At 50.4% G+C, this 20,590-nt stretch overlaps 9 protein-coding genes across 9 annotated transcripts; 4 read left to right on the forward strand and 5 right to left on the reverse strand.

The window, feature by feature from the left end:
- Positions 1-638: 638 nt before the first annotated feature.
- On the reverse strand, positions 639-833 carry CORC01_04840 (uncharacterized protein; the record flags this gene model as incomplete). Its single annotated transcript, XM_022616487.1, has 1 exon — positions 639-833. One exon carries the CDS (start codon positions 831-833, stop codon positions 639-641), a length of 195 nt encoding a protein of 64 aa, XP_022477084.1.
- Positions 834-1,008: 175 nt separating this feature from the next.
- CORC01_04841 (uncharacterized protein) lies at positions 1,009-1,354 on the reverse strand (the record flags this gene model as incomplete). The annotated part of the gene is made up of 2 exons (XM_022616488.1): positions 1,009-1,078; positions 1,131-1,354. 2 exons carry the CDS (start codon positions 1,352-1,354, stop codon positions 1,009-1,011), a joined length of 294 nt encoding a protein of 97 aa, XP_022477085.1.
- A 1,227-nt stretch (positions 1,355-2,581) lies between these two features.
- On the forward strand, positions 2,582-4,483 carry CORC01_04842 (uncharacterized protein; the record flags this gene model as incomplete). Its single annotated transcript, XM_022616489.1, has 4 exons — positions 2,582-2,636; positions 2,712-3,245; positions 3,319-3,396; positions 3,462-4,483. The coding sequence occupies 4 exons, from the start codon at positions 2,582-2,584 to the stop codon at positions 4,481-4,483; spliced, it is 1,689 nt and encodes a 562-aa protein (XP_022477086.1).
- Positions 4,484-6,181: 1,698 nt separating this feature from the next.
- On the forward strand, positions 6,182-7,065 carry CORC01_04843 (uncharacterized protein; the record flags this gene model as incomplete). The annotated part of the gene is made up of 2 exons (XM_022616490.1): positions 6,182-6,331; positions 6,406-7,065. 2 exons carry the CDS (start codon positions 6,182-6,184, stop codon positions 7,063-7,065), a joined length of 810 nt encoding a protein of 269 aa, XP_022477087.1.
- Positions 7,066-7,954: 889 nt separating this feature from the next.
- On the forward strand, positions 7,955-9,271 carry CORC01_04844 (uncharacterized protein; the record flags this gene model as incomplete). The annotated part of the gene is made up of 3 exons (XM_022616491.1): positions 7,955-8,130; positions 8,197-8,386; positions 8,459-9,271. The coding sequence occupies 3 exons, from the start codon at positions 7,955-7,957 to the stop codon at positions 9,269-9,271; spliced, it is 1,179 nt and encodes a 392-aa protein (XP_022477088.1).
- A 2,354-nt stretch (positions 9,272-11,625) lies between these two features.
- CORC01_04845 (uncharacterized protein) lies at positions 11,626-12,852 on the reverse strand (the record flags this gene model as incomplete). Its single annotated transcript, XM_022616492.1, has 1 exon — positions 11,626-12,852. One exon carries the CDS (start codon positions 12,850-12,852, stop codon positions 11,626-11,628), a length of 1,227 nt encoding a protein of 408 aa, XP_022477089.1.
- Positions 12,853-15,261: 2,409 nt separating this feature from the next.
- Positions 15,262-16,030, reverse strand: CORC01_04846 (uncharacterized protein; the record flags this gene model as incomplete). The annotated part of the gene is made up of 2 exons (XM_022616493.1): positions 15,262-15,399; positions 15,545-16,030. The coding sequence occupies 2 exons, from the start codon at positions 16,028-16,030 to the stop codon at positions 15,262-15,264; spliced, it is 624 nt and encodes a 207-aa protein (XP_022477090.1).
- A 482-nt stretch (positions 16,031-16,512) lies between these two features.
- Positions 16,513-17,308, forward strand: CORC01_04847 (phosphotransferase enzyme family protein; the record flags this gene model as incomplete). Its single annotated transcript, XM_022616494.1, has 3 exons — positions 16,513-16,787; positions 16,869-17,020; positions 17,082-17,308. 3 exons carry the CDS (start codon positions 16,513-16,515, stop codon positions 17,306-17,308), a joined length of 654 nt encoding a protein of 217 aa, XP_022477091.1.
- A 343-nt stretch (positions 17,309-17,651) lies between these two features.
- On the reverse strand, positions 17,652-20,135 carry CORC01_04848 (polysaccharide deacetylase; the record flags this gene model as incomplete). Its single annotated transcript, XM_022616495.1, has 3 exons — positions 17,652-19,402; positions 19,475-19,876; positions 19,988-20,135. 3 exons carry the CDS (start codon positions 20,133-20,135, stop codon positions 17,652-17,654), a joined length of 2,301 nt encoding a protein of 766 aa, XP_022477092.1.
- Between the last annotated feature and the right edge of the window lie 455 nt (positions 20,136-20,590).

Here is a 20,590-nt window from a genome sequence, read left to right on the forward strand (position 1 = left end):
TTGCGGCTGGCGTCTGGGGTTCTCGGCGCTCATCTGACGATGCGGGTTGGCATTCCTACACGACCAATGAACTCATACCTTCTGAGACACCATCTTTCCGCTCTCGGCTCTGTCCAGTAGGTGATCATGATCACTGCCAGAAATCATGCGCATCATACCATGCGTTTGTCCGCTCGCGGCTATCTTAGCGCTATTATTAGCTAGATTAACGTTGTTGCTAGCTCGATCTTCCAAAGGCCCGGATCGAGGGCAAGCCCGTCGAAATGCGTCTTGGCGCAAACAGAGCCACGGTCAGACATCATGCTTTCCTACCACTCTGTCGACGCAAATGATTGGATCAGGAGGAACACCATGCAGAAGGAATCAAGAATATTGAGTGGCTTATTGAATGTTTTCGAAACAATCTATAGAGTTTTGACGACTACAAGAGTAAATATGCGAAGGTGTAACCATGTACTTGACTTTGATAAACGACCGTGGTTGTGAGGGAAAGTTGCCGGGACTGCTTCCGGGAGATTCGTTGAAAAGAATGAACCAGCGACTCGGGCCGAGCATAACTGAGGAATGAAGTCGAAATCAGAAAGGCATGAAATAGGACAAGCCGCAGATGGTCTACATCCAACAGTCTCCCATGTGACCTAACGACCGACCCTAGTCTTTTTGCATGGCTTTTTCAAGTGACGCGAAAGATGGTCCGATCTTTCAAGCTTTGTTCCGCAGTCCGGACACTCATATCCCCCATCAATCCTCAGATGAGTGGTATTATGGTGTCTCTCGAGATCCCTCTTGTCGGCAAACCGCGCAGGGCAACGGTCAGGGATGGCTCTCGGCATGTGAATCTGGCATTTGACCGGCTTGGTATGGTAATTCCGATGTTTTCTGGATCAACATTAGCTTCAGTCTGCTTCACATCGTCAACATATTTTGGGTAGTCCATGACCTACCTAAGCTTGCCCTGTTGAGGGAACCCCCTCCCACAGTAGTCGCAGGTATGCTTGTTTTCCTGCATTACTTGTACAGCCAATTCCATTGCCTCTTGTTCAGGTAAAGTCCACCCTTCTGGAACCTCTGATTGTCGCTGGACGGGATGATAAGTCTCGTTTGGCGACCATCCACTTTCAGGAGCCTACTGTCCTGACGGCGTGGTTCCGGAAGCGTAGCCAGGAAGCATGTAAGGCTGGATGTCAGCACTCGGCCCGGTCGAGAGCGAGATATCGAAGTGATGGCCTGTGCCTTGAGTAGGCGAGTTGCTGTCATTCAAAAAGCTCTCGTCTTCGACAGTGTAGGCCCCTGGATCACCTTCCCAGGACAAGTCGTACCCATACGGGTTGTAACCCTGGTCATCCTGCTGCATTCTCTGCAAAATGCTCAACCCAAGAGCCGAGCCGATGCTAGGTACTTGGACACGACGTGATCAGCTATGCGTGCCCCTGACCAAAGCTACCACGAAGAGAGACTTACAGCTCTGCACACCTTCAATGACAAGTTGTATGACCTACTCGCACAAGGAACTCCCACAAGGAAAGAGAAATCTGGCCTCGTCAGTCAGCTCCCTAGCAATGGCCTCCTGCATAAATCTACCCGAGTCCTTGTATCACCCACCTAGACTGAGCTGGATAATAGCACACAGAAGTCCGTGTTTGTCGGAACAAAGAATTCTTTGGATCTGTTGACTCGGAATCGCATCAAAAAGCTCTTCACGAGGATGATGTGGATGCCTTGGAGCCCTGAGAAGAAGAGAAATGCCAGGTGCGCAGATTGTAAGGGTCAGGGCGAGACGCACATAATATACATAATAAAATTGCTGAGTAAAATTTTATCCCTTTTCTCTTTCCATTGAGTCTATTGGTCTTCAAATGTATTCGCTGGTGACCCAACCGGCGACCAAAAGTGCGCGTATTAGCCAACGACAGATACTCTACCTAAGGAGATGTATGAAACAAACGATGCAGGGCACTTGACGTAGACCTCTGCCTGGGGTGATTTTCAGTCTGTGTGCAGATATCCAAATTTTCTTGTCCGGCATATGCAAATATAGATTCAAACCTCCGCTGATATTCATCTCATCCCCATTTGCCAGTGATTGTGTCACACGACTTGGCAAGCCTGAGCGGTCGGCCCCGGGCATTAGCTGGGCATTAGTCTCTTGCCAACACAGCTGGAGCCAATAAAAATGCATGCGAAGCAATGGGGTTTTTAGTTTGGGGTGGCTTGGGGGCAGACAGGGCGACCTCGAGTGTGGCCGGCAATCGAGCTGAGTGGTCGGAGGACACCGCTGATCCAACATTGGCGATGTCTTTCCGCATCAACATGGCGTGAATCGGACATAGCGCCTCGACGACGGGGGTGCGATTGGATGTGTTTGCAATCCCAGCGGGTTCAGTGCTTCCAATGATTTCTGCCTTGCTTTATGCAACCCAAGGTCACGAATTCGGAGGCGGATTGGGCTCTCATACATGAAAGTAATCGAGTTTCCTCGTCCAGTTCTTTCAAATTTCAGATCTCAAGTTTTCCCGAAAGACTGTTACCAGCTCATGGTTGCAATCATTGCCAACACCGCACAATACGAGACCTACACATGATGGCTAGAGACGAACCCATCTTGGCGAACCAGACTCGTCGCCTCAGGGAACAACGTGAGAGATGAGAACATAACCCCCCCCCCCCCAAGAGTAACTCAAGAGTAGCGCACTGATACTTTGACACCGAAGGAACCGTGGACGTGAAGGGCATCGGTGTCCTCACTTTTAGTCTTCGAAATAGATTGACTAGATTGTACGAAGCATTGGTTCTGCTTTGTGGTCTTATCGAAGCTTGTAAACGCCCGGGAAGTGGCCAATATCGAACACCTAGCGAGACGGGCGAGCCAGGTAGCAGTTCCCGCACAACCCTGGAGTTTTTCATCAACAAGCTGGCACAAATCTGTGATAACCGACCTTACGGTTCCACAGTGACATCCCTTGCCATCATCCAAAAGCCTGACAAGATGCAATACATCTTTGCATCGAATCAACGAAGCCCAGAGGATGCTGAGTCTTCCAGGACGGTCATCAGTCAACTCCTTGACAATATGGCTGTGCCGGAACGCTTCGATGTTCGAGATGATGACAGATCCCCCGTGTTTCGCCAGCTTCTCCACAACATACTACTCTTCCATGCGGAACGTGTCTCCCTCTACATATCACGTCTCAATCAACGACTCAACCAATGCGTTGAAAACTTGAAGGCCACATCCTCTCAACCAGGTATTTATGCAACTCATCAAAGTTACGTCTATCGTGATCAAGTCGTAGACTAACATGTGATTTTCTCGCCTAGGGGATCCTCTGCTTTACGAACTCGAATACCTCCAAACTTTGACTGAGGTCATGGAGCCTTTAGATGACAATGAAGAAGGTGAGTCAGGTCTAAGCCTCCCTTTCCTGAGAGTAATGCTAAGTTGGTCACTCAATCTGTTCCAGTTGCTCGCAACTCTGAACGTTTAGTCCTGGCTGCAAACGCCTTCCGCAAAAGTCCAATGTACGAATCGGTTATAGAAAGGACCAGAGAGGGGCGATTTGATGAGTCTGAGCGCTGGTTTGAGCTACAACACTTCATCGGACGGCTTTCCTCGTATCACGGTGCTGTTCGGGCCATCCTCTCCGGCCGACGACGGCTACACCCAGGCCTGTTTGAAAACTTCGAAGTCCTTTGGCTTCCATCTAGCAAGCCTATGCCAAACCCCATGGACAGCCTTCATGACTATATTAGGGTTGAGAAGCAACAAGAGAAGCGGTCCTCGAAGAACATCATTAGAAGAATGATGTCGGAGTCGGCAGAACGCAGCGTGATTCTGGAACATGCCGAAACACTTCAAGTCTGTGGCCTGGATGAACATATCTCTCGACAGTGTCAGAAGAGCACATTTTCCCCAATCATCCATTGCGAGATTCTGATCTTACAGTATCTTTGTCAAGAATATCGCGGGGATCACCACGTCCCTTTTTTCAACGATGCCAGATACATCGGTTGTAGCAAACCCACTTGCCGACTCTGCGAATACTATTTCAACGCGCATAACGGTGGCATTCAAGTTCGCTCTGGACACAAGAACGTCTACTCCAACTGGACGATCCCCAACATTTTCGCTGCAGGATCAGCTGAAGCCACAGAGAGAGACAACCTGATCGACAAGGTCATCGCCAAGATCCGAGAGGATGCGCTACGTGCTTTGAGAGAGAAAGTATCTGATGGCAAGAGATATGACTCCAATACGTACTCTTCGCAACCAACGCATCAGTCGCTGGATGTCCTTGCTGCACCAAGTCTCGACAGACTGGCGGTGGCAGTAGGGGCTTTGTCTATTATTGTCTCAACCGACAATCCTCACTCAGTCGACGAAGACACACGGAGCATCTGTGCAGAAGTGGGGGAAAGTGATGTGGATGAAGACAATTTTTGGGAGGGCTCTGGCCTTGAGCACTCTGGCGGCGTGACCCTCTAGTTTCCTGGCTGTCTTGTATTCGATAACTGCCTTAATCTTTTGTTATTCTACGTGGTAGTACGTTGAATCAATTTCCAATTGCTCCCTCAGGTTGTCTTCAAAAGCCGACTTTACTTGCGTGTGCCCCGGCCATAGTTAAGTTGTCAATTTCACAGACTCCGCTCGGTTCGGGATTCCCGAGGATACTAGGCCCACCACATCTAGAGCATAGAGATATACCATGTAATTTCGATCCACAGTCATCGCCAGTGTTGTATTCTATAGCTCTTCAGTCATTACGCCGAGGGTTGTAGGCTGAACCAGCCTTTTTTTGAGGTCACGTGCTGACAACACATGAAGCGACATCGAGGAAACTCAAACCTAGCTAGTCAGTGTCAGACAATAGCGGACGCTCACTGGGTATCAATATGAGTGAACGGAAGAAGGTTCGTCTAATCTTTAAATCTCCAAGTCATCAGTTCGACGAGATGGATTCATGAAAGCTATCACTGTCGCAGTTCTCCGACTCAGATATGGATTGCACGTGACCATTGGACACCGAGGGGTAAAGGTGAGTGAAAGCGATGCCTCCTGTAATGGGAACACTTGCACAAGTGTCCGGATAGGTCTTACCCAGATAGTTTTAAAATCAAATGCCCTCAGGTGTTATTGCTCTGCATGATGGAATGCAACAAATCGCCGGAAAGGCAGCTATGTCGCCAACGAATACCTCCTGCAGACCTGTGATGTGGCTGGGAGCTGTGGTGGAAGAGGAAGCCTCATATTATCTTATGTAACGAAGCTCGGTCTAGTTTCCTGATGTTACACCCATGTGCATGCCGAGGATCGTCATCCTCGATCTCCGGAGTCGATTTCTAATCCCTCGGCGTAGCAAACCCACCAGCGTCTCTCTTCGGAGCCGGCTTTTTATCATAAGCCGTCGCAATTCGACAGTAAGTTCATCCCCGATTGAAAGATTCATAAACCGAACCACTTGGTGACCTCCATTAAACTTTGAGCAGACACTCCGGCCGGCCATTCAGACAATCAAATAACCTAGCTTGGCTTTCCGCAACAACAACAACAACGATAACCACTCTCTTGCCACTCTATTGCCAGTATGCGCCATGAATAATTTCCCTTTGATCTAAGCCGTATTGATAACCGCACAGACTTCCGTCGCTCAGCAGGCTAGACCCTCGGACTCTCTCACAGTTCCCCGAATTGCATTAAGGCGACTATGATCCGTGACGGCGTTTCATCCCATCTTCAACATTGACCGGAGCTCCGTGATTCCCTCATACGGGAGTTCCTCACGGCCAAAACCTGACCCGGGCGTATGGATAAGCTTCCGATGGCTTGATGTTGGCCTGCGTCCTCATGATGGGATCTTCGCTACCGTCTCCTTGCTGAGGACAGAGACTCCGGCGTCGCAAAATGCGAAGCGCCTAAAGCAAGCTCTACCAAATGCGTCTGCTCCAACCCGGGCCGTCGAGACCCAGGTCTTCGGGACGTCGCCCGGCGTGGGAAACGTCCCAACATCCAAAGGTTCGTTGTATTTTCATAAAAAGATCATCATGCCCCCTGGTTGATATAGCCGTGTACCCTGCAGTTTGTTAATTCGGTCTGGCACCTGTCTATCCTTTTCGTTTTATTCTGATCTCGTTCCACTCATTTCTCTCTCTATCTCTATCGCTCTGGTCAGCGAAGTTCGTGAGGATGAAGGCCTGTTTCGTTGTGGGCTCATTGGTGCTCGGCATTGTGGCTGCGGCACCAGCAAATGACATTCAAAAGAGAGATCTTCAAACCATTCAGGGCGCGTTCGTCTCCATCTCGGTGGCATCGTCGAATTTGGATTCGGCCATCAGGGTAAGTCTAGTTTATGAATTTGGCACCTTGCTACTTGACCGTTTGAATAAGGAATCTTACTGACGCCTCGCTAGTCTTTGACACCCGACCCCAGCAGTGCCGCGGCTCTTGGACCAGCGATGATGGGACTCGAAGGTGCACTCGCCCAGGCCCGTGTTGATATCGCGCCGACCGCGCCGATTAATATTCCCGACGGTATCGCTCTTCAAAACGCCGCCGACACTCTGTCCAAGAGCGTAAAGATCACGGTTATGTCGGCAATGCTTCAGCGCCAGACGCTCGACCAGACCAACATGACACCGATGCTCCTTCAGTCGTTTATGAACCAGGACATGCTGTCAGCTGCTCTTGGCCAGGTCGTTCTCTCCAAGCTTCCTGCAGAAGGTCTTCAGGGTGCCCTAGCTGCATTTGGTGGAGCTGGTGGCGCGGTCGGAATGGGAATCGTTTCGCTTTCCAATCCTCCTCTGGCGAGGCCTCCGGGCATGGGCCCGCCCGGCGCGCCACCGGCGGCTCCGCCGGCGACTGGCGCCCCTCAGACAGGTTCTCCTCCGGCCGCTCCCCAGCAGGGCTCGCCTCAGATGGGTTCTCCTCAGCCTGGATCTCCCCAGCTAAGCCCGGCCCAACCAGGGTCTCCGCCAGCAAACGGCGGAAAGGGACAGAGCCAGGCAGGCGCCGCAGCAAGTGGTGTCACGGTTAGTCAGGCTTTGGAGGGCAATGTTGTGGCACTTTCCTGAACACGAACTTTTCTTAATCGAGGCAACGAACCTATATGTACACACGCTGAGCCAATATGAAAGTTGTCAGAGTTGGAAAGGGACATTGACGTGGGACGAGATCAAATACTAGGTGTCGTTGAGCATTCCAGCAAGGACAGTCATAGTCGCTCTTTCACAGATTATTTTGGGGTTATTATTATTCTTTATTTAGACATTGAAACTACACAACAAATGTAAAAAAACGCTTGATCTGGCTGGGCTAGACGTGCTATATGACGTGTGTCATTAATCGCGGAAATTGTGTGATACTCAAGTCCTAAACTTCATTTCGAATAAGTGGAAAGAATCACGCGGGACAGCATTGGCTTGTTTTGCCTCGGCGGTGAACATGAGATCAGATACCTTATGTATTAACACTTCGTTAAGTGCCTCTTCCACCTTAGCTTATTTTCATAGGCCTTTTTGAATCTTCCCTCGATGACAACAAAATGAGAACCAACAGATGGGACCATGCATACGCATTGCCAAATAGGTTCAGGGCCCTACTCAATCAACTCTCCTGAGTCAGAGAAGACCAAATTCTTAGCGTTCATCCACTCCGTGAGTCCGTGGACTTGCGCAACGTTGAGTGGTAGTCTCTCATTGGATAAAAGCAAATCCATCTTCCCCATCTAACTCAGTTTGTACGTATCCATATTCGTTTCATATGTCCCACCATAGTTTAGCCCTAAAAAATCCCCAAAACGCCGTCGGGCCGTCTAACGACTCTCCGCGATAACATTCCAAACTCAACCTCAGAAACAACAGGCGACGGAACTCTGTTTGGCATATGATTGATCTCTTCAATCACTGTGGCAGCGCCGTTTCTGCCTCGACTGCCATGATGGTCAATCTGAAAAGCTGTCCGATGGCGATGGACACGGTCGTTGGTGACGGTACTAGAGTCGAGGTAACAAAAGAGGAACTCGACGTTGGCCTGGCTACCGATGTAACACTACCTCCAGGGGAAACATCTGTCAGACTAGTTTGCGGTAGAGATTGCGGTGCAGAAGGAGGCGATGTCGGTGATGATGTCAAGCTTGAGTCTCTTGACAAATTCCCTGCAGCGGTCGTCTGACTCGAAGTGGAGCCTGAGGTTGTTGATGATAGTGAGCTTGACGGAATGCTTACAGCGGCCGTCGGACTGGACGTCAAGGTAGTCAAGATCAAGGAGGTTGTGGTCTGGCTCCCTTGGACGGAAGAAGTTACACTACCCGAAGAGGCCGTGGAGACTGCGGAAGCCGTGCTTGTGGCCAAACTTGAAGACAAGGCTTGCGTTATGGAAGAGCCTGAGGATGAAGTAGGACTGAGATCAGTTGTCAACGAGTTAAGAGTTGAAGCCGAGGTAGATGTAAAAGTCGTGTTCGGATAGAATCCCGTCAAAGAGGTTCTATCGCTGGTCGAAGACGGCAATATTGATGAACTGCTGGTGTGTGCTGTTGTGCTTGCTGGAGGCGTATTAGTTGCGTCGGCTGAGGACGTTGTACTCAAGAAAGTGGTGTTGCCCGTCGATAAAGCTGTACTACTGCTGGACAGCAGACTCGTGGGAAGAACCGAGAACGTACTACTCAAAGTGGATGTAAAAGTAGTCATCGAGTCGGAAGAACTCAATGTGGTTGTGCTGGATGACGCTGCAGTCGTCGCAGTGTTGTTTAATGTTGAGATGTCTGTTGATGAAAGTGAAGTGCTTGAGGGCAGAGATGTCGTCGATGAAGTGGATATACTGGGGCTCGAGCTTGCAACGGAAGTTGAAGAGGACGAAGAATTGGTCGGAAAAATTGATGTTGTGAGCAAAGTGTCTGATGTGGTGGTATCCAATATAGAAGATGAAGACGTGGTTGAAAGTGAAGAGGTTGAGGAGCTAGTTGTATTTGCAAAAGGCCAGCTGGTTGATGTCGAAGAAAGCTGCGTGCTGCTGCTTGTTTCGAGACTGCTGGTTGTTGAGAAGGAAGATGTAGTAGACTCTGAAGAGGATGACGTTTCGATACTGGAAGTTGAGGTCGAAGATGACTCAGTGCTAGTATCTGATGTTGAAGTCGAAGACGAAGACGAGGTTGAAGAGGAGGTTACAGAGGAAGTTGAAGAGGAAGCTGAAGAGGAGGTTGAAGAGGTTGAAGTTGAGGTATCTGTGCTCAACTCTGAGGTTGAAGAAGAAGTGGAAGAGGCTGAAGAGGAGTTTGAATAGAAAGTTAAAGATGACGTTCCAGTGCTCTCCTCCGCGCTTGAAGACGAGGTTGTTGACGACGTCTCCGAATCAGACGATGTTGTAATGGTCGGAGCAGGTGGGACCTCCTGTAAGCCGTAATACATGCTGTAGTGGTCTACTCCATCCGCAAAACCACCACAGAGGGCATTGGTATTCCCGCTGCAGCGGATGCTGCAAGTGGACTCGGGATCAAAATACCCATCCGGATTATTGATGCCTGCCCGGCTGCAAAGACACGTGGTTCCTTGCAGAGCAGCAAATCGGCGAACCAGGGTCGAGCATTGAGTTTGGCAGCTTACAGGTTCCACGCTGATGCTATCTTGAATCGTTTCGAATTGTGCCATGTCTGTGAGGATGTAACATCCCAAATAGTCCATGACCCCTGATATGGGAAGGTTGACTTGGGCGTAAATGTGCTTCCCGAGAAGCGGCAGAATGAAAAGCCATATCCTAATTGGATGCATTGGAAGGCCAAGGAACCTCAATGAGTGTAAACCGTTATAATGAGTCGAGAGGGCTCAGAGAAACTCAAAAAAGCTGATACACCCGAAGAGACAGCGTTAAAAAAAAAATGAGAGTGGTAAGCAACACTCCGAACACAATAGGGAACGCGATGGGCTCTTCCGAGCGCGTGAAGAGCTGTGTATTTGAAGGCTTCTAGCTTTATCCCATCACCAATCATGCATCCCCCATCCACCATCCCTTATCCCTTTTTCTTGCCAAACCTCAATGTTGAGAACTCGCGATGAAACATGAGCTGAGCGGCCTTGAGCGGGAGGCGCAGGGCGATGCCTCACGTAGAGCCTGCTCGCCATCGGTGCATGACGATGACACAAAGATTGAAGAGCAAACATTGGCTTCAGAATTTCTTGGAAGGGAGTAAGTTCCGAGGTCGGGAGGCTCCTCGGCCATCCCCTAGATTCTTTTTGACGGGGAGCGGACCGCGGTAAGACACGGCCCAGAACATGGTGTAACGCATCGTGTAACCCACACCTGGCATGATGTCGAATACTGTCAAGGGCTGAAGAAAAGAGAGAAAAAAGAAAAGACAAGAAATCAAGTTAAACGTTGGGCCGGAAACATCACGGGGAGGGAAATTATCGAAATATGTGCACTGCCTGGGGCTGACGATCCGTGGCCTAGCCATCATTGATGTGTATTCTACGGGACTTTCCTACTCTCCTTAGCACCCGATAAAATATGTATCATTTTGGGTAGTTCTCGGATATCTAAGCCCAATTGGTAACTAAAAAGGCAATCAAGCTTTGATTGACATGTTAGAACCCCATAATTCTGCCTCTTCGAGAAGCCGGGCACGTGGTATCGCTGTTCTGATTAAATGAGAAAAAGCGTTGTGTAGTGTGAAATCTTCGCCTCTGTTCGAGTACTGCTTACATGTAGTCTGTCGGCCGGTCTAGATTCCCTCCATGTCGGGCATTTAGCCTTTACACCCCGCAAACCCGGAGCTCCAGGGGAGCCCCGGCTAGCTAGCTCCCCGGTCGCCAACAGAGCCTGTGCTCCAAAAAAAAAAAAAAAAAACCCTTTTAAACCTGCGCTAAAGACGTCCAATTTTGGATCGAAAGCTAATGTGATGTCGCGTATGTCCCCTCCCTATCGAAGCTTGAAGCTCAGAGCATGTTCTCGAGATAAGTGAAACTCTTCGTTCTGCCACCAATGAGACCAAGGGACAGACCTTGCCGGTCTTTGAGAGGCCGTGATATCATGATGGTATTAAATGCCACTCCCGCAAAGTAAGCCACTTTTCACAATATGAACATGGAGCTGATCAAGTAAGGCCGGGAGTATAGGTCAAATGTAACTTGCAAGTCTGCCAAGAAAAGGCAAGTCGTAATTGTCGACGTTCTCCAGTGGCATGCGTGTATATTTTGCCCCCGTATGAAGTCTCGCCACAGGGATGATTGACCAGCTGGACCTACCCTGTGATGAAGCAGAGGCGTCCACGAGGCCAGGCGGAATTAGGTATGATCTTTTGTCGGCGTTGGAGACCTTGTGGAAGATCCAGGCGTTTTCGAAGCACAGCGGTAAGATTATCCTTCCAAATCATGACCCAGATACCCCACGCTTGCTAAAATACCAGGTACTATACAGGCCTAAGGACATCTGAGGCTAAAGAAGATTGAGATGGCGAGTATTACTACCTTTGGTCGAAAAATGTTTTCAGATAGACTAAAAGCAACATGCTTGAGAGACAGGCGATTGCAATCATTACTTATTTTGCTACACTGTGAAAGCTTTTTGAACTAGCGTACAAGCCGTCCCTCCAGACGTCTTGATCGGGGGTATCAGTAGTATGCATGCCGGAGACGAGTCCTTCATTTAGCATCCTTCTTGGCCTTCTCAACAATCTCCTCAGCCTTCTTTGACTTGGCCTCGAGAACCTTCTTCACTTCCTCAATGGTCTCCTTGAAAAGCTTCTCGCCTTCTTCCTTGTGCTTGTCGGCAACCTCGCGAAGTTGCTTCAGCTTGGGGATGATCTTGTCTCCGTCGGGAATCAGCTTGAAATACTGGTCCAACCCAAAGCTCTCGCCGATTTGAGAGCCCTTGGACTTGGCCTTATCGACAGCGTCGGTGACGTAGCTCTCCAGGCCGCCGAGGTCTCCAGACTCGGTAGCCTTCTTCGCCTTTTCGAAAAGCTCCTTGGCGTTGCCCTGCTTGAGTGCGTCGGCATTCTTCTCAACCAGCTCCTTGACCTTGGGGTTCTTGTCAAGGTAGGGCTTGGCCTCCTCGAGCGCCTTCTTCCATGCCTCGTCGCCGAGCTTCTGGACCTGCTGTATCTTCTCCTCAACGAGCTTGCGCACCTTGTCAAAGCTGCTGGCATTGAAGCCGCCCGCCAAGATGTCCTTGACCTGCTTCCATGTCTCGTCAACCTGCTTCTTCGCCTCTGGGCCGTACTTGTCACCCAGGTCCTTGAGCTGATCGATGTTTCCTCCAAGCTTCTCCTTCAGCTCGGGGTGGTTGTCGACAATGTCTCCGATAGCGTCGCCTCCGAGGCTTGCAAGCTTTTGGGTGATGTCTGCGAGGACCTCGTAGGCCTTGTGGACGGCGTCGAGGCTCAGTCCGGCCTTGGCGACCTCCTGGAACTGCTTGTAGGCGTCATTGACAATCTTGTCGGCCTCCTCCTTGTGGTTCTTGCGAACGGTCTCGAAATCATTGAAAGCAGAATCGACGTAGGAGCGGCCGCCAGGGATCCAACCAACGTAGGAGTAGGCAAACTGCTTAATGTAGTCGATGGCTTCGTCGGCAGAGGGAGTGTTTTCTTGCAGCTTCTGGGCGGCGACAGAGTACTTCTCGGCGGCCTCCTTTGCGGCCTTGTTGACCTTGGAGGCAGTGCGGCCGGCCGGGGTGAAGGAGTAGATGGCGTAGAAGAGACCGGCACCAGCAAGACCACCAGCGACACCAGCTCCAAAGTGAGAGCTTGCTCCACCTGTCGATGATGATGATGTGGCTGTGGATTGGAAACGGAGCTGCTGGCGAGGGGCACGGACAACGCGGGTAGCTCTGGGGAGCGCCGAGCGAACGAGAGGCCTTGCAGACATCATCTTGATGGTTTGGTGAGGAGAGGGTATTACGGTTGTTGGACCGAAAGTGATGGCGGCAATGAAGTCAGTGAGTGTATATCTGAGCAGTAGAATAGAAGATCGGAAGATGTATGGTATCGAGAACGTGGTAGAGCAAAGGAAAGATTGGAAACGAAAGGAAGCAAAGAGGTGATTTTGAAGGGACGAGAAAGAATTCCCAATTCCCTCTCGCCTACTGCTAGCGTCAGACCGGTGGCGGAGGAGGGCAGCTAAGGGGCGGAACAATCGTCACACGTCACACGTGCTCCAAACGCAATTGGAGTTGAAATGACGACGGCAGGTGCAGCTGAAGACCAAGGCGAAGCCACGAAGGAGCTCCTTCCGCCTGCCCCCTTCCCCCTGCAAGGAGCTGAAAGGTGGAGCCACAACTGGTGCCAGAGGAGAAACTGGAAGAGGAAGGGAAGAGGCCGGGCTGGAATGAAAGCTCCGGCTCAATGACTGGGTGATGACGTCGAAGGCGTTCTTCGCCAGGGGCAGCCTGCTTCCCAATCGGGACAGCTACCCCGCATGAGGGGGCCCCTGGGCCCTAGGTGACCCCAATGTGCGGGAGATCGGCGATCAATTGCTGTAGCTATAGGGGAGTTCTCCGCCGGCAGGGGCCTGCCTTCCTCTTCATCGTGATGAAGCAAGCTCATTTCAAATAATGGACCTTTAGTGGGAAGATGCTGTCAAGATTTTTCGGAAGAGGTAGATCTGAAATTTTTTGGGTGAGATGTTGACGGTCCATAACGACCATTGAAACTGCGACAACCATGCACAGATTCCCGAGTGGTTCCCAGTTGCTGAGCTCTCGATTCTATTTGCTTCCGTGCTGTTGGGATACAATGAAAAGAATATCCGCCATTATCCGCCAACCTCAGTGAGCCCTCAAAGGACAATGCTCAATGATACATACGGCATAAGCTTCATGCGGAGCATTGGCAAAGAGAGAGAGAGAGAGAGTCAAGCTCCAAGTAGAATGTGCCTAATTAATGGATTTTTAGCCTAGTATTGAGTATAATATGCCATGCCCACAGCTTCGATGCGCAATGCAGAAACACTTCGCACAAAGCCAGCCGACCACTGAGCGCATTTGACCTCCTTCTGTCATCTTTCTAGAAATCTGCCACTACACAAGGCAGGGCAGATACCTTATCCAGAATGCTGGATCGACAATTCGTACGAGCAGAAAACCGAAGCTCTGAAGACGTATACCTTACTTCACCCTCAACTTCCAAGCTCGTTCCATTGACAGCAAGATTGATCTGGAAGATCTGGGTAAGATCACCGAGGGGAATAAGATTCACACAATCATAGAGGTCAACATTTCCCGTAACCCAGAAACCCAGACCAGCTCCTTTGGTTCAGCCGCACGAGCATAAGCGTCCTTACTGAACCACCGCGAGTGAGGCTCGTCGCTCGAGATGAACAACAGCGGTCGTGGCGAAATCATCTCAATGTCATTGAACCGGTAAAATTCCATAAACTCTATGTTGCTGGAAAGGGTGGGTTGATTGTAGAAGGAAGAGTGAGCCATCGCCAGGCCCTCGGCCAGGGACTGCAAACTGACGTTCAAGAATTCGATGTTGACGTGCTTTCAGACACCTCATTCGCGGACATGGAACTCACGTGATGGAAATAAAATCAAGGGCGGGTTTAACTTCCACATGGCAGAATGATTACCTGCATGCTTCCACACTTTCGAACCTCTGCACAATGCTCACTCTCTTATACCTTCTCCCTGTCGCTTGTCCAGACTCAATGGCCAATGAAAAATTCTTAACAAGCGGTATGGCCTGGACTTCCCAGGTGACCCGTGACATTTGAACTCGGACCCAAAACCTCAATCGGCATATCTCTTCTTGTGCACATAATGATGGCAACTCCATGCCTATTGACGCTGTCTAAGCACCACCTCCTCCTCCGAATATGCTCATCTTGCCGCAGTGAAATCAGCTTCACTGCACCACGCCAAGAGAAGAGCCGATAATTCAATGTGTGCTTAGCGCCAATGCAGCAAATGTCATGCAGACAAAGTTGATAGAGTTTTGTTACAAATTTACACATTGTCCTGGGCCCCTGTCGTGTCTCCAAAGCCGTTCACTACTGCAAGGGTTTCAGGCTGTGCGGAAGCGATTGGAAACTGCCCAGTCCCAATGAGACTAGTTCCGATGCAAACGATAAGTTTTTTGTGTTTTCTGCGGATCAGCTTTGGATTAAGTTTCGGGCAGTAGCTGATAGGCCCATAGAAAGATGGAGATTACATTAGACAGAGTGATGAGTATGTTTAATAAGTGACTATAATTGTAAACCCTTTATCTATGCAGGATCTAAGTAGGCAGGCCTAGTCATAACCGGGTGTGACCATATGTTTGATTGCCATCAACACCGTTATTGTTCGATAGCGTGGAGGTAAACAGCAACGTCAGAATTGAATATACGGTCTTGGACAAGGAAATCGGCTGACTCCACAAGCCATGACTGGCAGTTGTTTTGAATGATTTTCTTGCCTGTTTTGGTCTTGAAAGCCTGTTAGTGATGGTGCTAGGGGTAATAGGATAGAGAGGTTTAGTTGCAACGGAACAACTTCAAGATGTCTGTGATGAAGCAGTCATGAAACGCTTCCTATTGTAAAGCCCCGTGATTATGAGAAGAAAGTAATGAAAGCTCTTACCGTGTCCTCGACTGAATTTAGAGTCTTCCCAGGAGCCTTCGCTTTGTTTACACTGACCTCAAAACCACAGACAGGCACGGTATCGATTTTGGGGCTTCCATGGTTGAGCATCGCCTTCTCGTCAAAATGCTGTGCATTCACCCATTGTAGCGGAATCCTTGTCGTAGGATAGTTCCCGGTTTCGTCAAAGTTATGGCTTCGCTCAATATTGAATTCAAAGCCGTTTCTTACGTCGCCAGTCGCGTGAATCCGAACACCGGTATCACGATTTCTGTGCGAGCACACAAAATATGCACAGTGGTCTTTAAAGGGCGAGCCGTTGTACACCAGCAATTCGACCAAAAAGGCCCCGGGAGGGCCTTTCGAGGCCACGGTTGGCGGCTTTGGGGCTGGAAGTGGAGTGGGGGCTTTCTTGACAACCGGTGGAGGCGGAGGAGGCGGCGGAGCATCGCCAGTCTTGGAAGTACTGGAAAAAGAAGAAGCCATGACGGTTGATCGTAGAACTTTCTTGAAGATCGCGGTATTTGTTTCTGTAATGCGACGAAACTCCAATCACTGATTCTCGATTCCTTCTTCGTCTTTATATGCGTGCGTTTCGCTCTCCAAACCGCTCCCAAAGCCAGTGCTTGGCATTGCCGAAGACAGCTCAAAGCGCGCGCTAGATCACCGATCCAAGAACTGAGCCTCAAGGCCGCAGGGCTTATTGTTATTTTCCGGTGGTCGGCGGCTACGTCACATATGAACATCCACTTGTTGTTTTGATCCAGGGATTAGTTTGCTAGCCTGAACCAATAGAAAGCGCGTGTCTTCGCGACGCGCTGACCAAATCAATCTCAGTTGCAACTGAGTATATATATGTGGGGCATGGCATCCCACAAATGTGTGTTGATGTGCGCAAACTCACTTCACCAACAACATAGGTCCAACGCAGCCGCGGATATCCTTGACCACTTATGCCGTCACATGCGATGTCGACTACAGATACCTCAACTCCAATCATCAGTTTCAATGAATTCTCCGTCCCTGGTCAGATGAAAATCTTTCCTGAGTCGAGCTTTCTCAAACAGAGACGTGCGCCTAGGCTTCCTGCGCCAGCTAAGGTCAGAGCTTATAATGAGGAGTCGGATATTATTCGTACTACCAGCTTCGATCGCCCACTACCTATCATATTCTTATCGCTAGGATTACTTATTAATTACGGTAATAATTTCACAATTCTTAAAACTCTGACCCAGAAGATAGTGCACGAGCAACTGCAAGGCAAAGTCCCCGTAGCCAAGATCTTTAGCTAGACGGAGGATAACGGGCAGAGGTTTATTTACATATCCCTGTACATATCCCTGATAGAGGGAGTAACTTTGCAAGAAAGATGGTGCAACAAAAACGAGGACGAGAGGCGGGCTATTTGTAAAGAACTTAAAAAAATGGCAAAGGCGCTGCGAGCTTTAGAGCAGGATAAGCACGATCGATTTTTTTGTGAGTAGATTATATCGATTCTACTTTACAAGTAATTCTCATACGACGTCGTATTCTTCAGGGAGACTAGGCAAGCAATTACTGAACGACATATTCTTGGCATACCGCCCAGATCTCAGAGGGCCGTTCGTAGGCTTAAATGCCGTTCAGCAGTTCCAAGATGCTTGCGGAATCGAGATTGATAGCGAAGTGCCAATTGTGTTCACACACGATGATCTCGTCCTGCCCAACGTCATCTTGTCGCTGGGGCGAAATCCGAAAGTGGCAGCTATCATTGACTGGGGCTAGGCGGGGTGGCTTCCCGCGTACTGGCTTATAGAATCCTCATCGGTGATGCCAATATCGCATGCTCAGGAGGACAAGACAACCACGATACTATCACGTAATTATGAAGCTGTTGAGGTGTCATAGCGCTGATACTCATCTCCTTGTCTTTTAGTATTTCTGTAAGCGCGAAGCTTTCCTGTCTACTGAAAGGAATGCCTCGTGTTTGATCCACTTGGAAGATTTCACCAACTCTATCAATGGTCATGCCCGGAAACTCATGCCAGAAGAATGAAAATGTTGCCATTCTGCCAGCCCCCGGTTCCCCTGCTCCTCCAACCCTAGAACGCCCATTCCGTTTCCCCAATCAAAGCGGTGGTGCGTTCGGATCCTCCATACACTGATCGATTCTCATAATCTGTTTCCCAGTAGCCTTGGCTTGCCTAATGAACTCGGGAAAGTACTCGACCGTCGAGTTGTACGAAAAGTGCATGACGACCAGGTTGCCCCCCTTGGCAACATCAGACCGGAACGAGTCGACCTGCTTCTCCGGCGTGCTCGTCTCAGCCCACAACCAGTCCTGCACATCGACACTCCAGTTGATGAGGTACGCCTTGTCCGACCCCGAAGCAGCCGCCCAGCGCTGACGCATCCGCGCGCCTTCAACCCCGTACGGCGGGCGGAAGTAGTTTGACCTCTCGCCAAACAGGCCTGTCATCACCCTATAGTCTTCGTTGTACTCCCAGTCTATGCTCTCCACGTTGGGCAGCCCTTCCATCCGCGGGTGCGTGTAGGAGTGCAGCGCAATCTGGTGGCCCTCGCTCTTGAGCTGCTGGTAGAGGCTGGCCATTCCTGTCGAGGGGTTTTCGAGCACCGCGCCGACGGCGAAGAAGGTCACTTTGATGCCCGCGTCGCGGATGATCTGCGCCAGCCTAGCAGCGTATTTTGGGTTGCCGTCGTCGATGCCAAAGGCAAATGAGTTGGGCCGCGTACAGGCGAAGACGAGGGTTCCCGAAGGCAGCTTCTGGGGTATTCTGACGCCTGAGGGGATGGAGGGGACGATCTCAATCTTGGTCAGGACCACTGGGTCGGAACTATACACACTTCTTATAGCAACGCTGGCAACACGCTGGAGGTTGATGTTGAAGTGCGAGATGGGTATGTAGATATCGCTACTCGTTGCCGCGTACCGGCTGGCTTCCAGGCTGTCCCTCGTCTCGGGGTAAGGTGCCACACCATCGTTGCACTGCGAGTTGTGCTGCTGTAACGAGATGGAGAACTTGGTATGGCCCGAAAAGGCGATGTGTAAGTACGAGCCACTCTGACTGCGCAAGTCTCGACATCCACTGCTTATGAGACTGGTGAAGGCGTAGTCAGGAGCCGAGGCGATGATTGTGACGCGATTTGAGCCCCATGACAGATTCAAATCATCGCCGCCGTGCCAGAACCCCAGCGAGTTGGTGTTTGAGTTGCCAAAGGTGTCAATAACGAGCCCGGAGACGGTAGCGGTTGGTGCCGGGACGGTTTGCGTTGGTCCTGTTGGGCTCGTCGCTGTGGGCACCACCCAACCGGTCGGGGTGCTCCCGCAATAGAGTGCCAGCGGGCCCAATGTTATGGGGCGGGTGGGCGCTTCGAGGACGATCGATCGCAGTTTGCTGAGGTTGACTCCACTGAATTTTGACCAGGGGAAGCTGTATAGCTTCTCGGTGCCGTCGAATGTCCAGCCTAGTTGAGCAGTCGTCTGAGACGAGTACGCCGTGGTCTCACCATCACAAGTGGTCTTGGAAGTCAGCTCGATTTGGAAAGTCGTTCCGGCTGGGGCGTTGATACGGAGTGATATACCGCCATACTTTGTGGCATCTAGACATCCTACCTGGGTGAAGAAGTATGACGAAGTGGATGTCGGTGTAAGTGTTATATGGTGGTTGTTCACGACCATGGATTGCATCGTCCCGTCATCACCTGTCGGCAGCAGGAGTGAGTTGTATTGTAAGAAGTTGAGGCGTGATTGGGACGCCCAATCATCTACCAGGAGCGCCGAGCAGGACGGGTTATTAGATTGGGTTGGAGATGGCACCGAGCTTGTCGTAGCCTGGGTTGCCGTAGTGATCGTAGTGACTATGAGGATTTTTGTTAGTATCAGCCGAGATGATACGAGGACCATTCCCAAACCAGGAGGTCATCACTCACAAGTCGAGGTTGCGGATGACCCTTGGGCACAGACAAACAGAATCTTGTCCAATTGCCATTCCTGGGTAGATGAAAAGGACCCAATGACAAACGATAGAGCTGCATTGAGGTTACCCGCAGCAAAACTAGTCAATGGGATGCGCAACGTCTGCCAGCCGCCGGTCAGGTCAGTGACTCTGAATGATGTCTTTGAGCTGGTTGTTGCCGAACAACTTGAGGCTGAATTCAGTTCGGCTGTAAAGGCTGTGCCAGGCACGGGTGCTTTGATTTCAAGCTGGACGTGTGAGTATAAGTCGGTCTGCAGTGCTTGGCAGGGAAACGTTTCGTAGTAGTAACCTCCGCTCTTGGGGGTGAAGCTGAGGATGCCGCCGGACGCGGAGATGCTAGTCATGCTTGCATCATCTATTGAGCACGGAGTTGGTCATCTGGTGATGTATAAGACCAGCTCGGAAGTGGTCCATCGACACTAAGGTAGTATCCGAAGCATTGGTGGTGGCTCTGATCTTGTCTTACCTGATGTCCACGAACCCAGGTTGTTCCTGTTTGTTGAGAAGGAGCTGGTGAAGTCGTCCACGAGAAGATCGGACGTGCACGCAGCATCAATGACAGCTACCGTGGCATAGGCCGCGACCAAGAGACACTGAGCTTTAAAGTGCACCATCTTTCCAGAAGCTCTTATTGTCCAACAGTAGGACTTTGGTAACGAATGTAGGAATGGCTGTCCCTAGCAACGGTCTGCCTAACAGATGAACTAATTGACAAGAGCTGCGGTGACCGACGGATAAGTTCCATCCTATATGGCATTCAGATCACGGTCAACATGTCGAATATTCGTGTTGAGTTGCGCCAGGCTCTTGGCCGCAGAAGCCCAGGTTGCATGTGGTTCGATCCAACTAACCTCAGCTGAATTGCCATGCGACCCGGGCACAGAGGATGCCACTGTGCAGTAGCATAGATGCGGGCCGTGGCGTCACTCATGCGTTTCCTTCAGGCCCGCTAGAAAACGTTGGCCTCTCACAATGAAACTTGGCGTTCATGAACGATTCCCCCGCTCGCAGGCCGGGCCAGGGGGCTGAACAAGGAGAAGTGTTGAGTCGATGGCGTTTTCAATGCCCC

This window comes from Colletotrichum orchidophilum (assembly GCF_001831195.1).
Source record: "Colletotrichum orchidophilum strain IMI 309357 chromosome Unknown Scaffold_32.1, whole genome shotgun sequence".
In the NCBI taxonomy this organism is placed as follows: Eukaryota; Fungi; Ascomycota; class Sordariomycetes; order Glomerellales; family Glomerellaceae; genus Colletotrichum; species Colletotrichum orchidophilum.